The 17,889-nt window shown below is 34.0% G+C and overlaps 1 protein-coding gene across 1 annotated transcript in view; it reads right to left on the bottom strand.

Annotated features, from left to right (window-relative positions):
- LOC133201886 (uncharacterized) overlaps positions 1-16,965 on the bottom strand; it is a 38,928-nt gene extending 21,963 nt beyond the window's left edge. The window contains exons 1-4 of the mRNA XM_061337679.1: positions 16,101-16,965; positions 10,713-10,883; positions 9,332-9,784; positions 8,873-9,121 (exon numbers count right to left, since the gene is read on the bottom strand). Of these exons, the coding sequence (XP_061193663.1) occupies positions 8,873-9,121; positions 9,332-9,784; positions 10,713-10,883; positions 16,101-16,935 (1,708 nt within the window). The 5' untranslated portion in view covers positions 16,936-16,965. The remainder of the gene's footprint in view (positions 1-8,872; positions 9,122-9,331; positions 9,785-10,712; positions 10,884-16,100) is intronic.
- Positions 16,966-17,889: the final 924 nt, after the last annotated feature.

The raw sequence follows: 17,889 nt of genomic DNA on the forward strand, positions 1-17,889 counted from the left end.
AGACCAAAACACCAGTGAATTTTTACCCCCCCCCCCCAAAAAAAATCAATTTATCAGTAAAATGTGCATATTCCCTGCTTTTATCCTTGAAGGAAATGAAATAAGAGCATCTGAAGTACAATATCCATAACATAAAGTAACAGGTTTCCTAATAAACGCCAATTAATGAAATTGTTTTTTTTTTTTAATTTTCACAAATGGGGGGAGTGGGGGGGGGGGGTGGAAATGTACATCTACTTCATGCAGGATTTTGAACAAAGTATTTCTTCCTGCTATAAGCCTGTAGGCTATCAGTAGAAACTACAATATATTTTCTGTGGGTAGTAGTATAAATTCAATTCCCCGCGCTTGCGCCAGATTTCATATAGTGTAACATATACCAAGTACGAAATATGATATTTCTTATAGGTTGGCAACGGTTGCCATGGTTTAAATACCACGAAGGGATTTTAAAATTACTCTCTTAGTGTTTTAATCTTATCCTATCTTTTTAACAAGAGGCCCATGGGCCACATCGCTCACCTGAGCACATTGGCTAGGAAAAAAGCAAAAATCAGTTCAGTATTGAAAAGTTTACATGGGGTTGGGGGGGGGGGGCTTGAATTTCAAACTACCTGATATTGCTTTCATATCAATATAACAAATGGCTTTGCTGTTCTTGAGCAGATTTTTTTTATGTATTCCTATGTAAAACTTTGATCCCCCATTGTGGCCCCACCCTACCCCGGGGATCATGATTTGAACAAATTTGAATCTACACTACCTGAGGATGTTTCCACATAACTTTAACCTTTCCTGGCCCGGTGGTTCTTGAGAAGATTTTTGAATGATGCCATTATTTTTTTCACTTATTCCTAATTATTTCCCATTGAAAGAGGGCGTGGCCCTTCATTTGAACAAAATTGAATCCCCTTCACCCACTTTGTGGCAAGTTTGGTTGAAATTGGCCCAGTGGTTCTTGAGAAGAAGTCAAAAATGTGAAAAGGTTACAAACAGACAGACAGACAGGCAGATGGACACCAGACGAAATGTGATCAGAAAAGCTCACATGAGCCTAAAAAGCATATTTCTATATAACTGATGATCAATTTTTTAAGGCGTTGGTGTGACCGTAATTTTCACATTTCAAAAAATTCAAATTAAATTCTTTAAATAGAGCATTGCTATGGAAATTAGCCGAAAAAATATGCATAAGAATCTGAAAAATATTATGTTTTCTTGGATACATACCCTTGTATGTAATTTGCAAAACTTTTATGATTTATATTTATGAACAACTAACCTGACGTTTAATTTTGACTACCACCCAATCTCTAACTGGATGCAAAAAGCTGGCACATTGGGTTTAATATTGATATAAAAAAAAAAAAAAATCAAACCTCTTCCCTTCTTGGTAACCTTAGCAAAGGTGTATTTTTCATCAAACTTTATCAATATATGATATTCAACTTTAATTCTACCAGATAAGTACTGTTCAAGGTGTATGTTTCTTGATTAAAAGGTAAGTAAATTACTAAAGCAGCAAAAAAAAATATCACGTTAAACAACTGGTATGTTGTTTCCAGGATTTTTCTAATGTTGTCGGTGTTGCAAGGTCTTAAGGATGTACATATGTATATGTGCCAGTCATGAATTTTATTGTTTTTCCTCAAGATAGCAGCATTAACCCAATCTTAGCAACAAATTTTGCATGGTTACACTGTGCTACCATGGCAACCTTGAAAGTTATTTTTAGAATAATATTTCCAATACCTAATTACTTAAGGTCAAATATTTTTATTGTTTTTCTTAGGTTGTTGATTAAGTTTGATCATGTTACACCTATCATTAGTGAATATTGAGCGTTTTTCATCATTTTTCAGCATATTCTAAATGTACCCATGGCTACCACTTACTTAGAGATAGGGTAGAGTGGGGTAATTTCGACCACTTATGCTGATTTGTGGCTTTCAATCCACAAAACACGACTGTTTTCAAATGTACTAGTTTAAAAAAGATTCAAAGTAATTGAGATCGATTTTTTCAACATATTTTTCTGCTTTAGGAGTTAAAAATGCATAAAAAATAATGATTTGGTTTAAAAATAAGTAAGCATGTTGCATGGGTTAATTTCGCCCGGCCTCGGGTAATTTCGACCACAACAAACATCAAAAAGAAAGATAATCTTGCAATGCAAGTAACCTTTACCTGTCGCGTTTTATTCAAAATTTATGGTCCGAGAAACTATTGCCTTATTTAGAAAATACCTGTATCTATCTAGCTATCTCTCTCAATAAAAAGATTAAAATGGATAAGTACTAGTATCCATACAGTAAAGAAACGGGTTGGGTTACAGTACCTAAGCTTTTCAATGCTGTCTTATAATTATAGACATCTTAATTCTTATTCTTAATTCTAAATTCTGCTTTTAATTCGCCAACTCTATATTCTAAAATTGTGATATATATAGTTATGCAAAAAGATTAAAATTTTCTCAGATTCCACAAATAATTTCTTTGATATAATTTTTAATATGTCCTCCCCAAAAGTGATTTTATTTAATATCGTCTTTTCACAACATAATCATACAGATTGTATATATATGTATAAGGTTTGAGCATAGCATTAGAATTGCATATATTTTCCTTCACTAATTTTTACCATTTACACATTCATTTAGAATGCGTTATATTACGTATTGTACATGTTTTTTTTAATTCTTAAAAGAGATAGATCCTGAGAAATTCGATCAAGTCAATTAAATAATGATTTACAGAAGCAAAGTTCTCTGAAATCCTCCTCCCCCCCCCCCCCCAAAAAAAAAAATCAAACAAATCATTAATAATGTATAACATCATAGTTTTTTTTCAAGATTGTTGTGGCTCTTTTGGTGCGTTGTTCTGATATTTTGGGTACTATTTGGATTTATGTACCTGGACTGTGTGATACGATCTTAATACGACTTGTTTGTTGGTTTTTCGATAGCCCCAGTCTTATCCGTCAAAGTTTAGGCATTCGTAATGATGAAAAAATTTACAAAAACTTTTTTTTTTTTTTTTTTTTTTTTTTTTACATACATTTAATATTGCCTGCATCCTCTCTTTTGTTAATTTGACGGGTTTTGAAACTTTTGGATTGCTCTCGTCATGTGTTATTTCATAGCCAGTGCCGACTCCGTGTTCTCTCGCACGTCGATCAGTGATGCACCCTCGTGAACGGCCCGGACAATATACTAGTATATAGCTAGGCATGCATATGTTAATCTGACATATTTTTTTTTTAATATAAAAGGTTATATGTAGATAATATTGTACATATACAGTATAATCATTTTTTTTGGTTGTTGTTGAAGATCTAACTCTGCATTGCATTAACCAGCTGTTAAAGACAACTTACACATATTTCAGAACAAGTGGTCGAATTTACCCCGCGTCCTTAAAATCAGTAGGGGTAATTTCGACCAAAATCAAATGGACGTTTCTTGTGCATTTTGAGAGAAATCCAAGATAAATTTGTACAATTCTGCAACTTAAAGATATTCCAAGAAAAAATAAAACAATTTTAATTTAATTCGTGCTATAGACTGTTGAACGAGGTTAAACTTAAAAAGAGGTACGAGTTGTCTCTCTTGCATTTCCTTGATAAATCAAGCGCACTGAAGACGGGAACTTAAAACGTCAAACTGGAGACATAAATAATAGTAAAAATATTATTTATATCACTGATCAAGCCATATTTGCGATGAATAATTACACTAGGACACACAATTTGAAGAATAGTTTTCTATAATTCCGAATGAATTAAACATGTATCAACGCTTCCGTAGATCTTTGTGTAATGTTGTGTTCCTGTGGTCGAAATTAAATGGTGGTCGAAATTACCCTGATTTACCCTATATTCTAAATATTTCTTCATAGAATAAGTGGCAACAAGGTGTCATGATTTTGTGAGAATGGTTCATTTGTTGTTCTTAGTCTTTATCATGTTTATTAAGGCTTAATAAAGATTCAAAGTAGCTGACAATCTCAATTTTTCCAACTTTTCTGGCTGTTACAATGGCAACCAAGACACATAGCAACGAAATTTTATTTGATATATGTTTCTGCTGTCAAGTTGTAATAATGGGCAAAGTTTCATCAAAATCGGTGACCATGACAAAAAAGTTTAACTGGTTACAGAGAATTGCTATTAAGGTCAGACGATACGTTTCTCAAATATCTGTTTTGTATATCTTCGTAATGTATGAAAAATATTTAAAATTTTAATTACATTCTGATTTCTAAACCAGTTTCTATAATTGTCTTTTAAAAATTGAAACACTAAGAAATGTGATATTGGCAAATGAAGTTTATTTCCAAAGGATTTTATAGGGAACAACATCCTCTGGTATCTTGCACATATGCCTGTTATGTTACCTCAATTGTTTGCGATTAAGCATGTTAAAGTAGCAATATTTCAATGACAAAATCCTAACAAAAATTATATATTATTGAGCAATGTATCATCTGTCCTTAAAAATTTTTCCTATATGTCCCAATGTAAAACTGATCATCCATTGTGGCTCCACCCTACCCCCGGGGGTCATGATTTGAACAAACTTGAATTTACACTACATGAGGATGATTCCACATGAGTCTCATCTTTCCTGGTCCAGTGGTTCTTGAGAAGATTTTTAAGAGAGGCCATTAATTTTTTACTTATTTGTAATTATCTCCCCTTTGAAGAGGACATGGCCCTTCAATTGAACAAACTTGAATCCCCTTTACCAAAGGATATTCTGTGCCAAGTTTGGTTGAAATTGACCCAGTAGTTCTGGAGAAGAAGATGAAATTGTGAAAAGTTTACAACGACAACAACAACAACGATGACGACAGACAACAGACAAATTTCAGTTCAGGTGAGCTAACAATAACCTTTCACATTGGCCTCTCTTGGTCTTTAAAGAAAACCAGAAGTCTCTGATGAGACTGTAACTCAATGCTTTAATCTTATAACAAAGGAAGAGAAAAATGGCATTTGAACTTGAAACTTTGCAACAGCAATAAATTAAAAAAAATATCATTGGTTTAGTTTTTTTCTTGGCAAGATTTATTGCAATCTGACCAAAACTGTAAGTGGAGTTGCATTTTAAAAATATTTCACAGAAATTTCTGTTTTTAGTAACCATGCCAACCCGTTCATTACAATCAAAAATCGATGTACAGAATTAATATGCATCTTAATGTAGTCTACTTGTGTGCCAAGTAATATTGAAATCAGACCAAAATAGTAGTAGTAGCATTTTCAAAATATTTCAAAGAAATTTCCATTTTTAGTAACCATGGCAATACCGTTCATCAACATCAAAAACCGATAAACAAAATTATGTACCTTGGTGTAGTCGACTTGTGTTTCAAGTAATATTGAAATCAGACCAAAACTGTAGGAGGAGTAGCATTTTGAAAAATTTATTACAGACGGACGGACAGCTAAACAGACGGACGACGGACACCTAACTATCGCATAAGCTCTTCTGGTCTTTGACCAGTAGAGATAAAAATGGAGATAACAAACAGTATTCAAACTCAAACGTTCATTAAATAAAATACAAATCAGGGGCAGAGCAAACACAGACCCCTGGAAAAGAGAGGTGGGATAAAGTGCCATGGAGTAGTGAGAATCCCCTGCCGACCGGTCATATCCACCATGTGCTCATTGTCATGATCAGAAAACAAGAGGCCCATGGGCCACAACGCTCAACTGAGTAACTTTTGCCCTGCTGTTCTTCACCAGATTTTCCCCCTTGTAATACTTATTGTGGCCCCACCCTACTCCCGGGGGTCATGATTTGAACAATTAAGAATCTACACTACATCAGAAAACTTCCACATTAGTTTCAGTTTTCTGGCCCAGTGGTTCTTAAAAAGAAGATTTTTAAAGTTTTTTTCCCCTTAAATTTCAATGTAAAACATGAATTCTCTATTTTGGCCCCATCCTTCATCAGGGGTCATGATTTGAACAATTTAGAATTTGCACTACCTCAGAAAGCTTCCGCATAAGTTTAAGCTTTTCTGGCCAAGAGGTTCTTAAGAAGATTTATTGATTGTTTGATTGTATTACGTCCCATTTGAGAGTTTTTCACTCATATAGAGATGTCAACATATACCCGTGAAGGGCTACATATTTTGAGCTCTACTTGGCACTCAGGGCCATTAAGCAGTAAGGGATCTTTATCATGCTAACACCTGCCGTGACACGGGGCCTCAGATTTTAAGGTCTCATCCTTAGGACCCGCAACTTTCACTTCAAAGTGCTGAGCACAAGGGGAAGGAACAGTTGCTACCTATTTTTTTTTTATAGATTTATGTCAGTCGCGGCCAAGATTCAAACTCATGACCTACCGAACACAGAGCGAGCGCTCTACCGACTGAGCTAATGTAACAGTCTTGAGAAGATTTTTCAAAAGAGTTTTTTCCTTTACATTTCAATGTTAAAGTTTGACTCCCTACTGTTGGCCCACTCTACCCCCGTGGGGGGCACTATTTGAACAATTTAGAATCTACACTACCACAGGATCCTTTCACATAAGTTTCAGCTTTTCTTGCCCAGTGGTTCTTGAGAAGAATATTTTAAAAGATATATTTTCCAATATATTCAATTTAAAACTCTTATTCCCTAATGTGGCCCATTCCTACTCCGGGGGCCATGTTTTAAACAATTGAGAATCCATACTACCCCAGAAAGCTTTCACATAAGTTTCAGCTTTTCTGGCCCAGTGGTTCTTGAGAAGAAGAATTTTTAAAGATTTTGTCCTATATATTTCAATGTAAAAATTTTGATTCCCTAACGTGACCCAACCCTACCCCTTGGGGTCATGATTTCAACAATTTTAAATTTGCAATACCCCAGAGTGCTTCCTCATAAGTTTCAGCTTTTCTGGCCCAGTGGCTCTTAAGAATTGGCCCAGTAATTCCTGAGAAGTTGAAAATGTGAAAAGTATACAGACGGACGGATGGACAGCTAGGGGGATAGGTGGACGGACAGCGGACAACAGATGATCAGAAAAGCTCACTTGAGCTTTCAGCTCAGGTGAGCTAAAATGGGAAAATCCGTACACAATTCAGTGTCTAAATAATGGTCTAACAATCAGTATAAATTTTTGTTTGCTTGTTGTTTAACATCCCTCTCGAGAATCTTTCAATCATATGGAGACACCACCACTTGCCAGTGGAGAGCTGCAAATTTTGAACTATGCTCAGCACTCAGGGCCAATAAGCAGTGAGGGATATTTTTCGTGCCAGCACCTAATGCGACTGGAACCTCAGTTTATACGGTCTCATCCGAAGGACCGGTCTCAACATCCCACTGTGGAATTCGAACCTGTGGGTTAAGAATCAACTCTTTACTCTGGGACACTAGAGCAGACGCTCTTCCACTCCGCCACACGGGCGACAACAATTAGTATGAAAAACATCAGTCAGCATTTGACTTTATGATAGGTTGTGTTTGCTGACGAGGTGATTGTATCGACCATAAAACTTGCGAAATGATGACTTCAAACGAGGCTGTTTATATCCTTGTTTCATCAACTTGTTTGTCAATAGCTTGCTTTGTTTTAGAAATTGTTCATATGTAGAGCATGCTCTTGTGTATCCAATCAACTGAAAGACATAAACCCAAAATGCAGGTGATAAAGGTATATTGCTACATAAGTAAGGGTCCATGAATCTCACAATTTTGAAGAAGCACTGCTTTTCATAAATATTCACTTTGTTTCTTTGCTTTTAAAATCAGGAGCAGAATATATTTTCATCACTCATAATTTCAAAGAAATTATGCTTTTTCACTATATAATCAATAGACCCACCCCCTTTCACCAGAGCTCATTCCTGGGGCAATGAATTTCACTATGGGAGGATAGGGATCCACCCGGAATAAGTAGTGCACCCTACAACACTTGGTCACGCAGTAACCATAAGACTTGGTTACTTGGTTACTGTCCTTGACGTAAAACCTTCAAGAATTAAGATATAAGTAGAAATGTCTTTTCCAGTCTTTATTACAGGAATATGTACGTTATATATACACATCTAAGACTGGGTCTGCTAGCTGCATGCCTAACTCAAGCTAACTCTCTCTATCACTCACTCTGACTAACTGTCCTCTGTCCCAAATACTATTCTTTATTCAATATATTTTGTTATATAGTAAATCTAGTAATTATTTGAATGAGTAGGTGACACGCACAGGTAGAGTGATAATTGTTGTCACACATGTCATGCCTTAAGAATAGATAATTAGGCACCTTAATTGACTTGAGAGATTAACTAATTATACTTCAAAGGGATTAATAACAATGTGATATAGCCCAGCCATCTGGTTGACCTTAGTACTGTATCAATTATTTAACTTTGACATCAACAGATACTGTAACTTAAGGGAAATAAAGTAATATCCTAAATTTACATATTGTTTGACCCCTAACCTTTTGGTTAGTGGCTATACTACACTACCTGAGGATACTTCTATTATAATATGACTATAATCATGGCTTTGCTGTTTTCTCGAGAAGAAGATTTTTAAAGACATTTCCTATATAATCCTATGTTAAACTTCGACAGCTAGACAGACAGATGACGGACAAAATGTGATCAGAAATGCTCACTTGAACCTTGGGCTCAGGTAAACTTAAAAAAAAAGTCATTTTTTATAGAACAGTCAGCAAAAAAATAACAATACTGTTTTGTTTTGCATGCACTATGCATAAAAAGTAGTCAGGGTTTGACACATATTGAACTTGTCTCCGGCTCGTGCACCAAATGTCAAACCCTAACTACTTAGTGCATGCAAATCACAACACTATTATATAAATAGCAACTTATCACGATCAATGAAGACAATGAATAAAGCATACCATGGATGCTATCTGTTACTTCAAAGACATCCGTGTGGATGTCAACTCCTCTGGTTGAATTGGTGTTTTTCTTTATTTCTTTCAGATTGATGCCTTTAAGTCTTTCTAGTAATGTTGTTTTCCCACTACCTGCACATCCGATTATCATCCCAGAGGCGTGGTACATCATGGTCTTCCCTTTCTTTAGATTTTCAATGAAAAGTTTCACAGATTTGTCTCCCCTCATTATTACCTGAATTGGTACACCGACTAAGAGACAAAAACTCTAGTATTATTATACTTAAACAAATTAGTCAAATTATGATTATGTATATGTTTCATCTTAAAAAGAAATATATTAGAATTCTTTTTCTTGATGTTAATTAACAAAATTTTGATAATAAATACAGTTGATCATTCAAACGTCTGCCAGTAATTCTTTTTAAAGAATTATGTTAGGTGTACTGAAAGTAGACCTACATTTTCTAAATACGGCTTCATGGAATGACTGGTCCTCCATTGTTGGGTGCGTGAAAATATCTTCCCCAAGTCTTTCTAACAACTCCTCTGTTTTCTCTGGCAATAACCAACAGCAAACTTCATCCTCTCTTCTTGGATAATTCCACGATCTACAGTACTCAGCAATGTTTTCTTTTTCTGCCGAAGTCAAGAAAATGTCAAGAAATTTTGAATTCTTTGAAAATTTCAGGAAACTGATATCTTTGAAGAGTTCAATGGAAAAACTGATCTCCGAATTATTGAATTTTAGAATTGGTTTGTATTTTTCTAAATCTGTAAGAGCGAATGGCTTTGTGACTTCCTTGGAATGAAAATTGTTGGCAACAGCATAATATTTGGTCATCCAGTTTCCTTCTTTCATGTTTATTTTGTAGGATTTGGAAAGAAGAAGGCACATCAGAAATATATATCCATCTACAAAATTAAAAAGAAATAGATAATCAAAGATGACAAGGATCATCTCAACAAATTTAATCCATAAAGAAAGCAAAGTCTTAAAGTAATCAGAGTACTGAAAGTACTACAGGATTGGGGCATGACAGTTTCAAGTGTTTAACATTCAAATAAACATATATTATAAATTGTACAAATTTCTCAACTATTGTGCAAGTGAATTGGTTAATCATATTAAGTAAGTACTACAAATGTATAATGTGCATTCCTTTTGATTAAAAATCTAGTAAAACAAATTTCGGAGTAAAAAGATTTGACATTTCGTGAACATAAGCATCTAAAATGCACACAGTCATGTAAACAATGGAAAATGGATAAACATTGGAAGTTGATGCCCTCAAATCCTAAGTAAGTTTGTGTGAAGCATAAACATCCAATGTTTATCTATTAGAAAGTCATGTAAGGTACCCAAATTATACATTTTTCTGCTAGTGACCTTCAATTTGTTCAAATGAATTTGAGGCAATAAATACAGGTTAGGGAATTCCTGGTAGACATTTTCTGCAAATGACATTGAATTTGCTAAAATGACTTTGGGTTAAGGTCAAGATACCAAATCATTTTATTCAATATAAGCTTCAAGTGTTTCCCCATTATGAAGTTATGGCCTGGGCATGATTGCACAGACATACAAATGGACAGCTAGACAGAGAAACGTATAAAGTGATCTTTATATTCTTTGGTTAAAGACAAACCTACAGACAACAAGGCAGACAGGTAAATGGATGACCTACAAACTTTGACCAGAAAATTATCATTTTGACCTTTGGCACAGGTCACTAAAGGTTATTGTTATATAACTTTTTATACGATAAATAAAACAGTCAAATATTTAAAAAATATTCCATTTGCTATGGATATCAAATTCTGAAGAATTTTCAAAACCTACCCTCTATCCTGTGAATGTTGTCAAACAATGTATCTATATTCATAAGGTCATGTCTGCTGTGATCCTCAGAGCTGGTACACTCCACACACAAGGGAACACCACACGGGGTACAGAACTGGTCAATGGAACTTTTGGGATGCTTTTTACATTTGATGTCCTCCAGAGGGAGTCCTGTTAGAAGAATAAAGTTTTATATTGTAAATAATTAATAAATCTTGATTAATCATCACAAAGCAAAGGCTTTTTTAGTACTACTTCGCTGGAGTCCCAATATTAATGATATTGGAGTAGCAAAAATGTTTCTCGAGTCCAGACAATTTTTAGAAACAAATCTAGATACATGTATTCACATTTATAGAAAGACTTTATTTATTATGATAATATACCATGGTATACAAAGGGAAAAAAATTGGGGATAAAATTGTTGAATTGTGATCTAAAATGACTATGTAAGAGGATTTCTTGTTTCCAATATTGCCATTTTAGAAATATTATAACAAATACACATGAAATAAGACAAAAATCAATGTGCCAATGCTCATTAGTAACACCCTGCTCTGATGTGTATATATACGTTATCATGTGAATATGTACACAACTGTAATGGAAATTTGACATTGTATTCTTAGAAAAATGAATCCTACCAGATAGCCTACAAAAACAAGGAGTGTGCTAAAATTTCAAGCATCTTCCATGAATATTGCTAAGTAAACTCAACGAAAATTTGGTAGCTACGAACAAATGCATGCATAAACAGGAAGCTGACATCAGATTTGTACAAAAATGATTCTCACCATATGCCTAAAGATAGAGTATGCTAAAATTTTCAGCATCTGCCTTGTGAAGTTACTGAGAAAACTGCAAAGGAAATTTGTTACAGATGGACAGACAGACACAAGGGTAAAAAGTCTATCCCCCTCTCCTTGGGGTGAATAAATATCATTAGGGATTAAATGTCTTGATAACTGTTATCAATGATATATTAAATGCATCCTTTACAAATATTTCTACTTTAAAGTTTGTGGTATCTTAAAAGGCTCTGTGAGTATACTCACAAAATAATGTTCTTTAACATGTTTAACTTGCCAGCATAACTTTGGGTCACAACACACCTCAGATCAGATGATAAGCTTTTTAATTATCACATATACGAGCAATCAATGTTACATTGTTTTCCTCCATAAAACATTTAGAGTCAAGGTACAATGCATTTACATGTACTTTAGCTAAGTACTGATGACCTTAACCATACTCACATGACCTTTGTTTTGAGTTATGACATGCCCTCATACCATAGGCAGCCTTAGTGTCAAGAATGATTTTCTTATATTACGCCATTAAAAAATTACAGAATAAGACACTCTTGCAACCCCCCCCTCCCCCGCCTCTCTCTCTCCCCCAATAAAAAAAACAAACAGTGACACATACACATTCTTGAGGGTGGGACCCACCAAGGGTGTAAATTAAAAAAATAAAAGCAATCCAACAATTTTCTCATAAATTGGTCATCAGCAGCGTTAGTATGAATACACAGTTATGATTTCTAATATCACTTTAAGGCGTAACAAAAAAATGTTTGTTTACGGTTACCCGACCGACCCTATATTTAGTCGCCCACCCAAATTTTTTTTTTGTCGTAAAAATCCAGAAGTCACTCATCGGTCAGTTAAACTTTTACATGCATCTTAATCGGTCAACGGTTTGAAATCGAAAGTACTAGAAATAGACTATTTCTTGTACTTTCGAATAAATTATCATAATTTTTTCCCCAGGCCGTTTTTACATTGCAATACCGCCATGCATTCAAGATCTCCCGCCATGCATCAAACATTGCCGCTATGCTTCCTGCTATGCATGAATTATTAATGGTATACATTTTTTTTAAGAAGATGATTTACTTTGAATGTTATCAGTTATTAATCTATTAATAAAACAATTCAGATCACTAGAATCCTATAAACATGTTGCATACCTGTGGTGAACTCGATGCAAATCTCAGTACGGCCGGGGTATGATGCAAAGCTGTCAATTTATGTTTATTGCAATTTACTGGTATTTTATTAAACATTAAGTTTTTATTTGATTAAAATATTTATAACCATGAAAAATTAATTAATTGCTGTAAGATAGTATACACCGTGAAAGAAATACACTTGTTATTGCACATGTGGGTTTTTCCAACATTTCCAGGTCATTCTATAAACAGTCAGGGGTGAGACTGAAATCCGTCATATTTAAAATGACGATTTTCAGTCATAAAATAAAGTTTTTATTATGACTTAAACTCGTCATTTTTAAGAAAATGACGAAAAACAGTCATAAAAATTTAGAGTGTTTCTAGAATACCAAGTTACCTCTCTTTGAAAAATGTTAGATCCACCAACCGAAAAAAGGACAAAAAACATCGTAAACAAACTTGATTTCTCTAGTACAGTTGACTACAATACTGGTTATGTTGACAGTACAAATTTCCCAAGCAAAAATAAGAATGGAAGAGTTATTTGTCAATTTATTTGCATTAAATAGGAAAGAAGACGAAAATGACGACATTCCGTCTTTTTTCAAAATGGAGGGTCCGGGCGCACTGAAATATCTCGCTTGTTTTACGGGGCGCACTACTTTTTTATGGCTTTAACTTTTTGTCGAGATTTCTCTCTACAAGTACGTATTCTTCCAGACGGTGTACTATATGTTTTTATAGGACTAAAAGCCATGTAAAAATGGCAAATTAATTCTACCAAACTTCGACATTTTACCGCTAAATAATAACTTTCACCTTCCATGTTGATGTTCTAACGCACGTGGTCGGCAGTAATTAGTGACCCGGATGAAATGAAACTTGCGTAAACATTCTTCTTTCAGCGGCGAATTCAAATTTTGCTTTTATGTAACCAGGATAGAAGAGTTAAGTTGAAAAAGAAAATATGACGATAGTAAGTCATATTGACAAAAATGACGAAAATACGTAGTAAGTAAATATGACGATTATCCATCATTTTTCAAAAATGACAGATTTCAGTCTCACCCCTGACTGATAAATAGTATTTATGTTCCGACATCAAAAAGGATTCATTAGTTAAACACATAATTCTTAAACCATATTTAGCATAAATATATGCTTAAAATAAACATGTCCTATAAACATTATCATTGTTTATTTACTCTATGAACTATGGGCTACTACTTCGGTCAAGTGCACGTGCTTTAATACACAATGACCTACATTCAACAGCTTACGTTGAAAAACAAACATGTTGTCATTGGTGCTACAAAGTGTGCACCCTTTTTTGTTTAAAGATGACTGTAAAAGTAGGGACAGCCAAAAATGAAGTAAATTTAAAAAAGGGGGTCACTATAGGGCCTATTCAGTTTGTAGACAACAAGAATAAAACAGCACATAAAAAGACAGTGGGAAATTAGAGGTCAATCAAAATACCCCCACGCCCCCAAAAAAGATGATTAGATCTATTTTTATAAAAAAGAAATCAATTGTTTATTTTTTTTAAGTTAAATTGACAATTTATTTAAAATGTATTTATCATTTAAATTTAAAAAAAAAAAATGTAAATGAATACTGGTAATGCATTTGTAATTTTCACTTATATATAGATTCAGACACATGTACAAGTAACTCAACCGAGACATGCTGCATGCCGTCAATTCAGCAAAATTCCCCCCATGCATTAAATTTTGCTTGGGGAAAACGCTAAATTGATTAAGTGCAACAGGGAATTAAAGAAGAAATACAAAACAGTTTTACCACTGTGTGGTAGCTGTAAGGCAGTTGACAAGAAAGATATTGTCTATCGCCCCTATGGCAAGCCCAAACAAAAGTAAAGCATCACACAGTAGTAAAACTGTTTTGTATTTCAACCAATTCATGTGAATTTGTAAATAAAAAAAATTCAATAAAATAAAAAAAAATTCCTACCTACCGACCCTATTTTTTTTTCAGCATGTAACAGTAAACAAACATATTTTTTTGTTTCGCCTAATTTTAAAATATATTGACATAACTGGAAATAGGATAGACATATAATACATTAACACCCCCCCCCCCATATCAAGCCTAAAAACTTATTTAATGTGTGTAAACCACAGAAATCAACCCTACATATTTCTGACAGTGACCTTCAAAACTTATAACAGTGCATAAATGACAAACTTCCAGTGCAGTATCAGCAAAGGGCTTCCAATCTTTCATATTCATGTAATTTGGATGGCAAATGGATAGAATGGATCTAATGATAAATGTACAAGTTTCCTCTCCTTAACTATGTCATTTATAAATACTTGATACAGGCAGTAATGATAAGGTCATATTTTAGTTTCATGGACCAACATTTTTGAAAATGCAGAAAGCAGGGTTTTACTTTTATTTCAGGAGTATTTTATATGTTCATTATGCAAAGGGGAACAACCTAGTTTTCTACAAATCTTCAAAAAGAGATTTGGGTTATCCCCCTTTTATTAGCAAGTCACAAAAATTAATCAATGCAGTAGCATTTGGGCTAATTTGATTTTCTGTCTCTACTAAAAAGTAAATATTTTTTTTTATCCTAAGTTGGCATCAATCTTAAATTTCATTATTTCTAGAACTTTCTCCTGCACAAAAATGTCAATTTAGTACACAGTGTAGATTTACTGAACACCTGCTACAGAAATACACAACATTCCTAGACAGAGCTGTGTTAATGTCAATGGTGTCTATATCTAACTGTCAACATCAGTACAAAATGTCATCTGTTCTGAATGTAGAATTACTTAAACTGAATACATTATAAAGGTTAGGATATTGTAATAATTAGAAAAGATTTTAAAATTTAAACCATTCACTAATTCTCATAAAATTTATCATACAACACCAATTTTATTTCTCAAACAAAACAGCACAAAATTTCACAAGTTGATAATTCCCCCAATGACAGTATATCATAAATGGATCTATAAATCAAAACCTGTCTGTCACACAAAATGTGTAGATCTATGTATGTACTTTATATAAGAAGTTTCTGAGAAAAATTTACAGAAAAGTTTGAAATAAGAATCAGTGAATGAAGTCACACACAACACTGTACAGTTAATTACACACACCACCGTACAGTTAATTACAGACAACACCGTACAGTTAATCATGGTTAATTACAGACTGGATGTTAATCTATTAACTCTTATTAATCTATCTATTAACTTCATCTTTAACAGCTCCTGTTTGTTGTTTACACATTGAGGAATCATTTGTGATCAAACTTTAACATTTGTAAATAAACACTTGATTACATTCACGTAAAGTTATTCTTAAATGACCTCTCTAATATAATGTAGTTATTAATTAGTACTGATATTATAATTATACAATACAATTAAACAAACTACAGTGTTACTTACCAGTCAGAGAGTCTCTGTCTAACACTCTGTATATGTTGACTGTGTTGTTGTACTCTGACCCTACCCACAGTAGGTGTGTGGTAACATCATAACTCAGGCTGTGTGGTGTGTCTATCCCGTGTGGTGATGTCAGTATCTGTGACAGGAAGTTACCGTCACTGTCTAACATCTGTACTGAGTGGGTGTAACCATCACACACCAGGATGTGTGACAGCGCGTTAGTACAGATTCCACGTGGTACTAGTCGTGATCCTGATGGAGGTCCTCTGTAGGAGAAGCGATGACTTCCTCCCCGTTCTGTCACCACTACAGCATCACGGCCAAAGTCAGACACAATAACATCTCCATTGCGGTTCTCTGTGATGTAGGTAGGATAACTATACAGTCCCTGACCTGTGTTGTTGTCGTACTGTATGGTCTGGATGTGTTCTCCTGTGGAGTTATACCGCACTACCTTGCCTGTATCTGTATCATTATTATACATCCCGACCAGCAGGTCTCCAGTGGAGGGGGAGCTGTAGACACTCAGTGGTTCCCATGGTTCTGTGTTGTACTTTATTAATGTAGTCTTTACTGTGTTCTCTATAGACAGTTTGTTGATGTTATATACACTGTCTATATAAATTAAATCACCGTCATTGTTCACAGTGTGTCCTCCATTATAACTATGTATATCTGTCAGATGATGTAGTTTATCCCCTGCTGTGTTTGTCAAGATGAGATTATCACTATAATCACTGATCCAGACCCGGTCTGAGGATACACGGGTAATGTGACATACACGACTAACACCTGTCACTGTGACAGATTTCTGTAACACTAATCTATACATCATTGACAGCAGACATTTATTTCATCTTTATCCTGTGGTTTTATAACAGAATCCCCTGTTGATTTCCTCAGTCAGGGAGATCTCTCTGTAAATTACAACATTGTACTAGAATTATCTACATCAAGAGCATGTTTCTATTTACAATGTACTCAGTGAATAACATGTATTCATATCAAAGTTTTGGTTTTCAGAACTTAAAAAATTGAATAGAATTAAGACACAGACAACATAAATACCTTTACACTGGGTGCTGAATTCTTCCAATGTCAGTATAAATAGCAAGGACCAGGTATTCATAATAAAGTCTATCTAAAATATAATATTTAAAGATTAAAACATATCTACAATGAAATACACTGGACATTTAAAATTCTTATACAGTACATATAATATGAAAATATTTGAAATGTAACTTGGTGTACAATATTTCTAGTTGTATGAATTAACTTTTATACAAATTTACAAATTATACATTATAATTATCAAAAACTTTAATTTCTTTCAGATATCAATTTACAAAGTTACAACAATGTGTAGTATTAAATGTAGATTTTTCTGATTATGTACCACACTCTATAGATAGGTATTCATGATCAACAGTGTGTTGTGACAGTTATATAAAGTAACAGAAAAATGTATACCACACTGATTTCTTGTATCTGGGAACAAATGTATGGCTTCTATTTATATTGGTTCTGTGTGTTCTGTGGAAAGAAAACCAGAAAATAATTACTTATCATTCTACAGAAATATGTTCAAAACAAAACAGAAAAATGTATTTTATTGACCTTATTTTATTTAATTATAATTCCTTTTCATATTTCACAAGAGGCCCAAGGGCATTAACAGTCACCTGAGTTATCATAGGTGAATGATCAAAGGAAATAACTTCTCTCAAACTAGAGTAAATCTTTCCTTATATAATTAATTGATCCCTACCTAGCACCAACACTCTTT

This window comes from Saccostrea echinata, unplaced genomic scaffold (genome assembly GCF_033153115.1).
Source record: "Saccostrea echinata isolate AGI-Se365-2 ecotype Australia unplaced genomic scaffold, CSIRO_AGI_Sech_v1 ptg000046l, whole genome shotgun sequence".
Taxonomy (NCBI): Eukaryota; Metazoa; Mollusca; class Bivalvia; order Ostreida; family Ostreidae; genus Saccostrea; species Saccostrea echinata.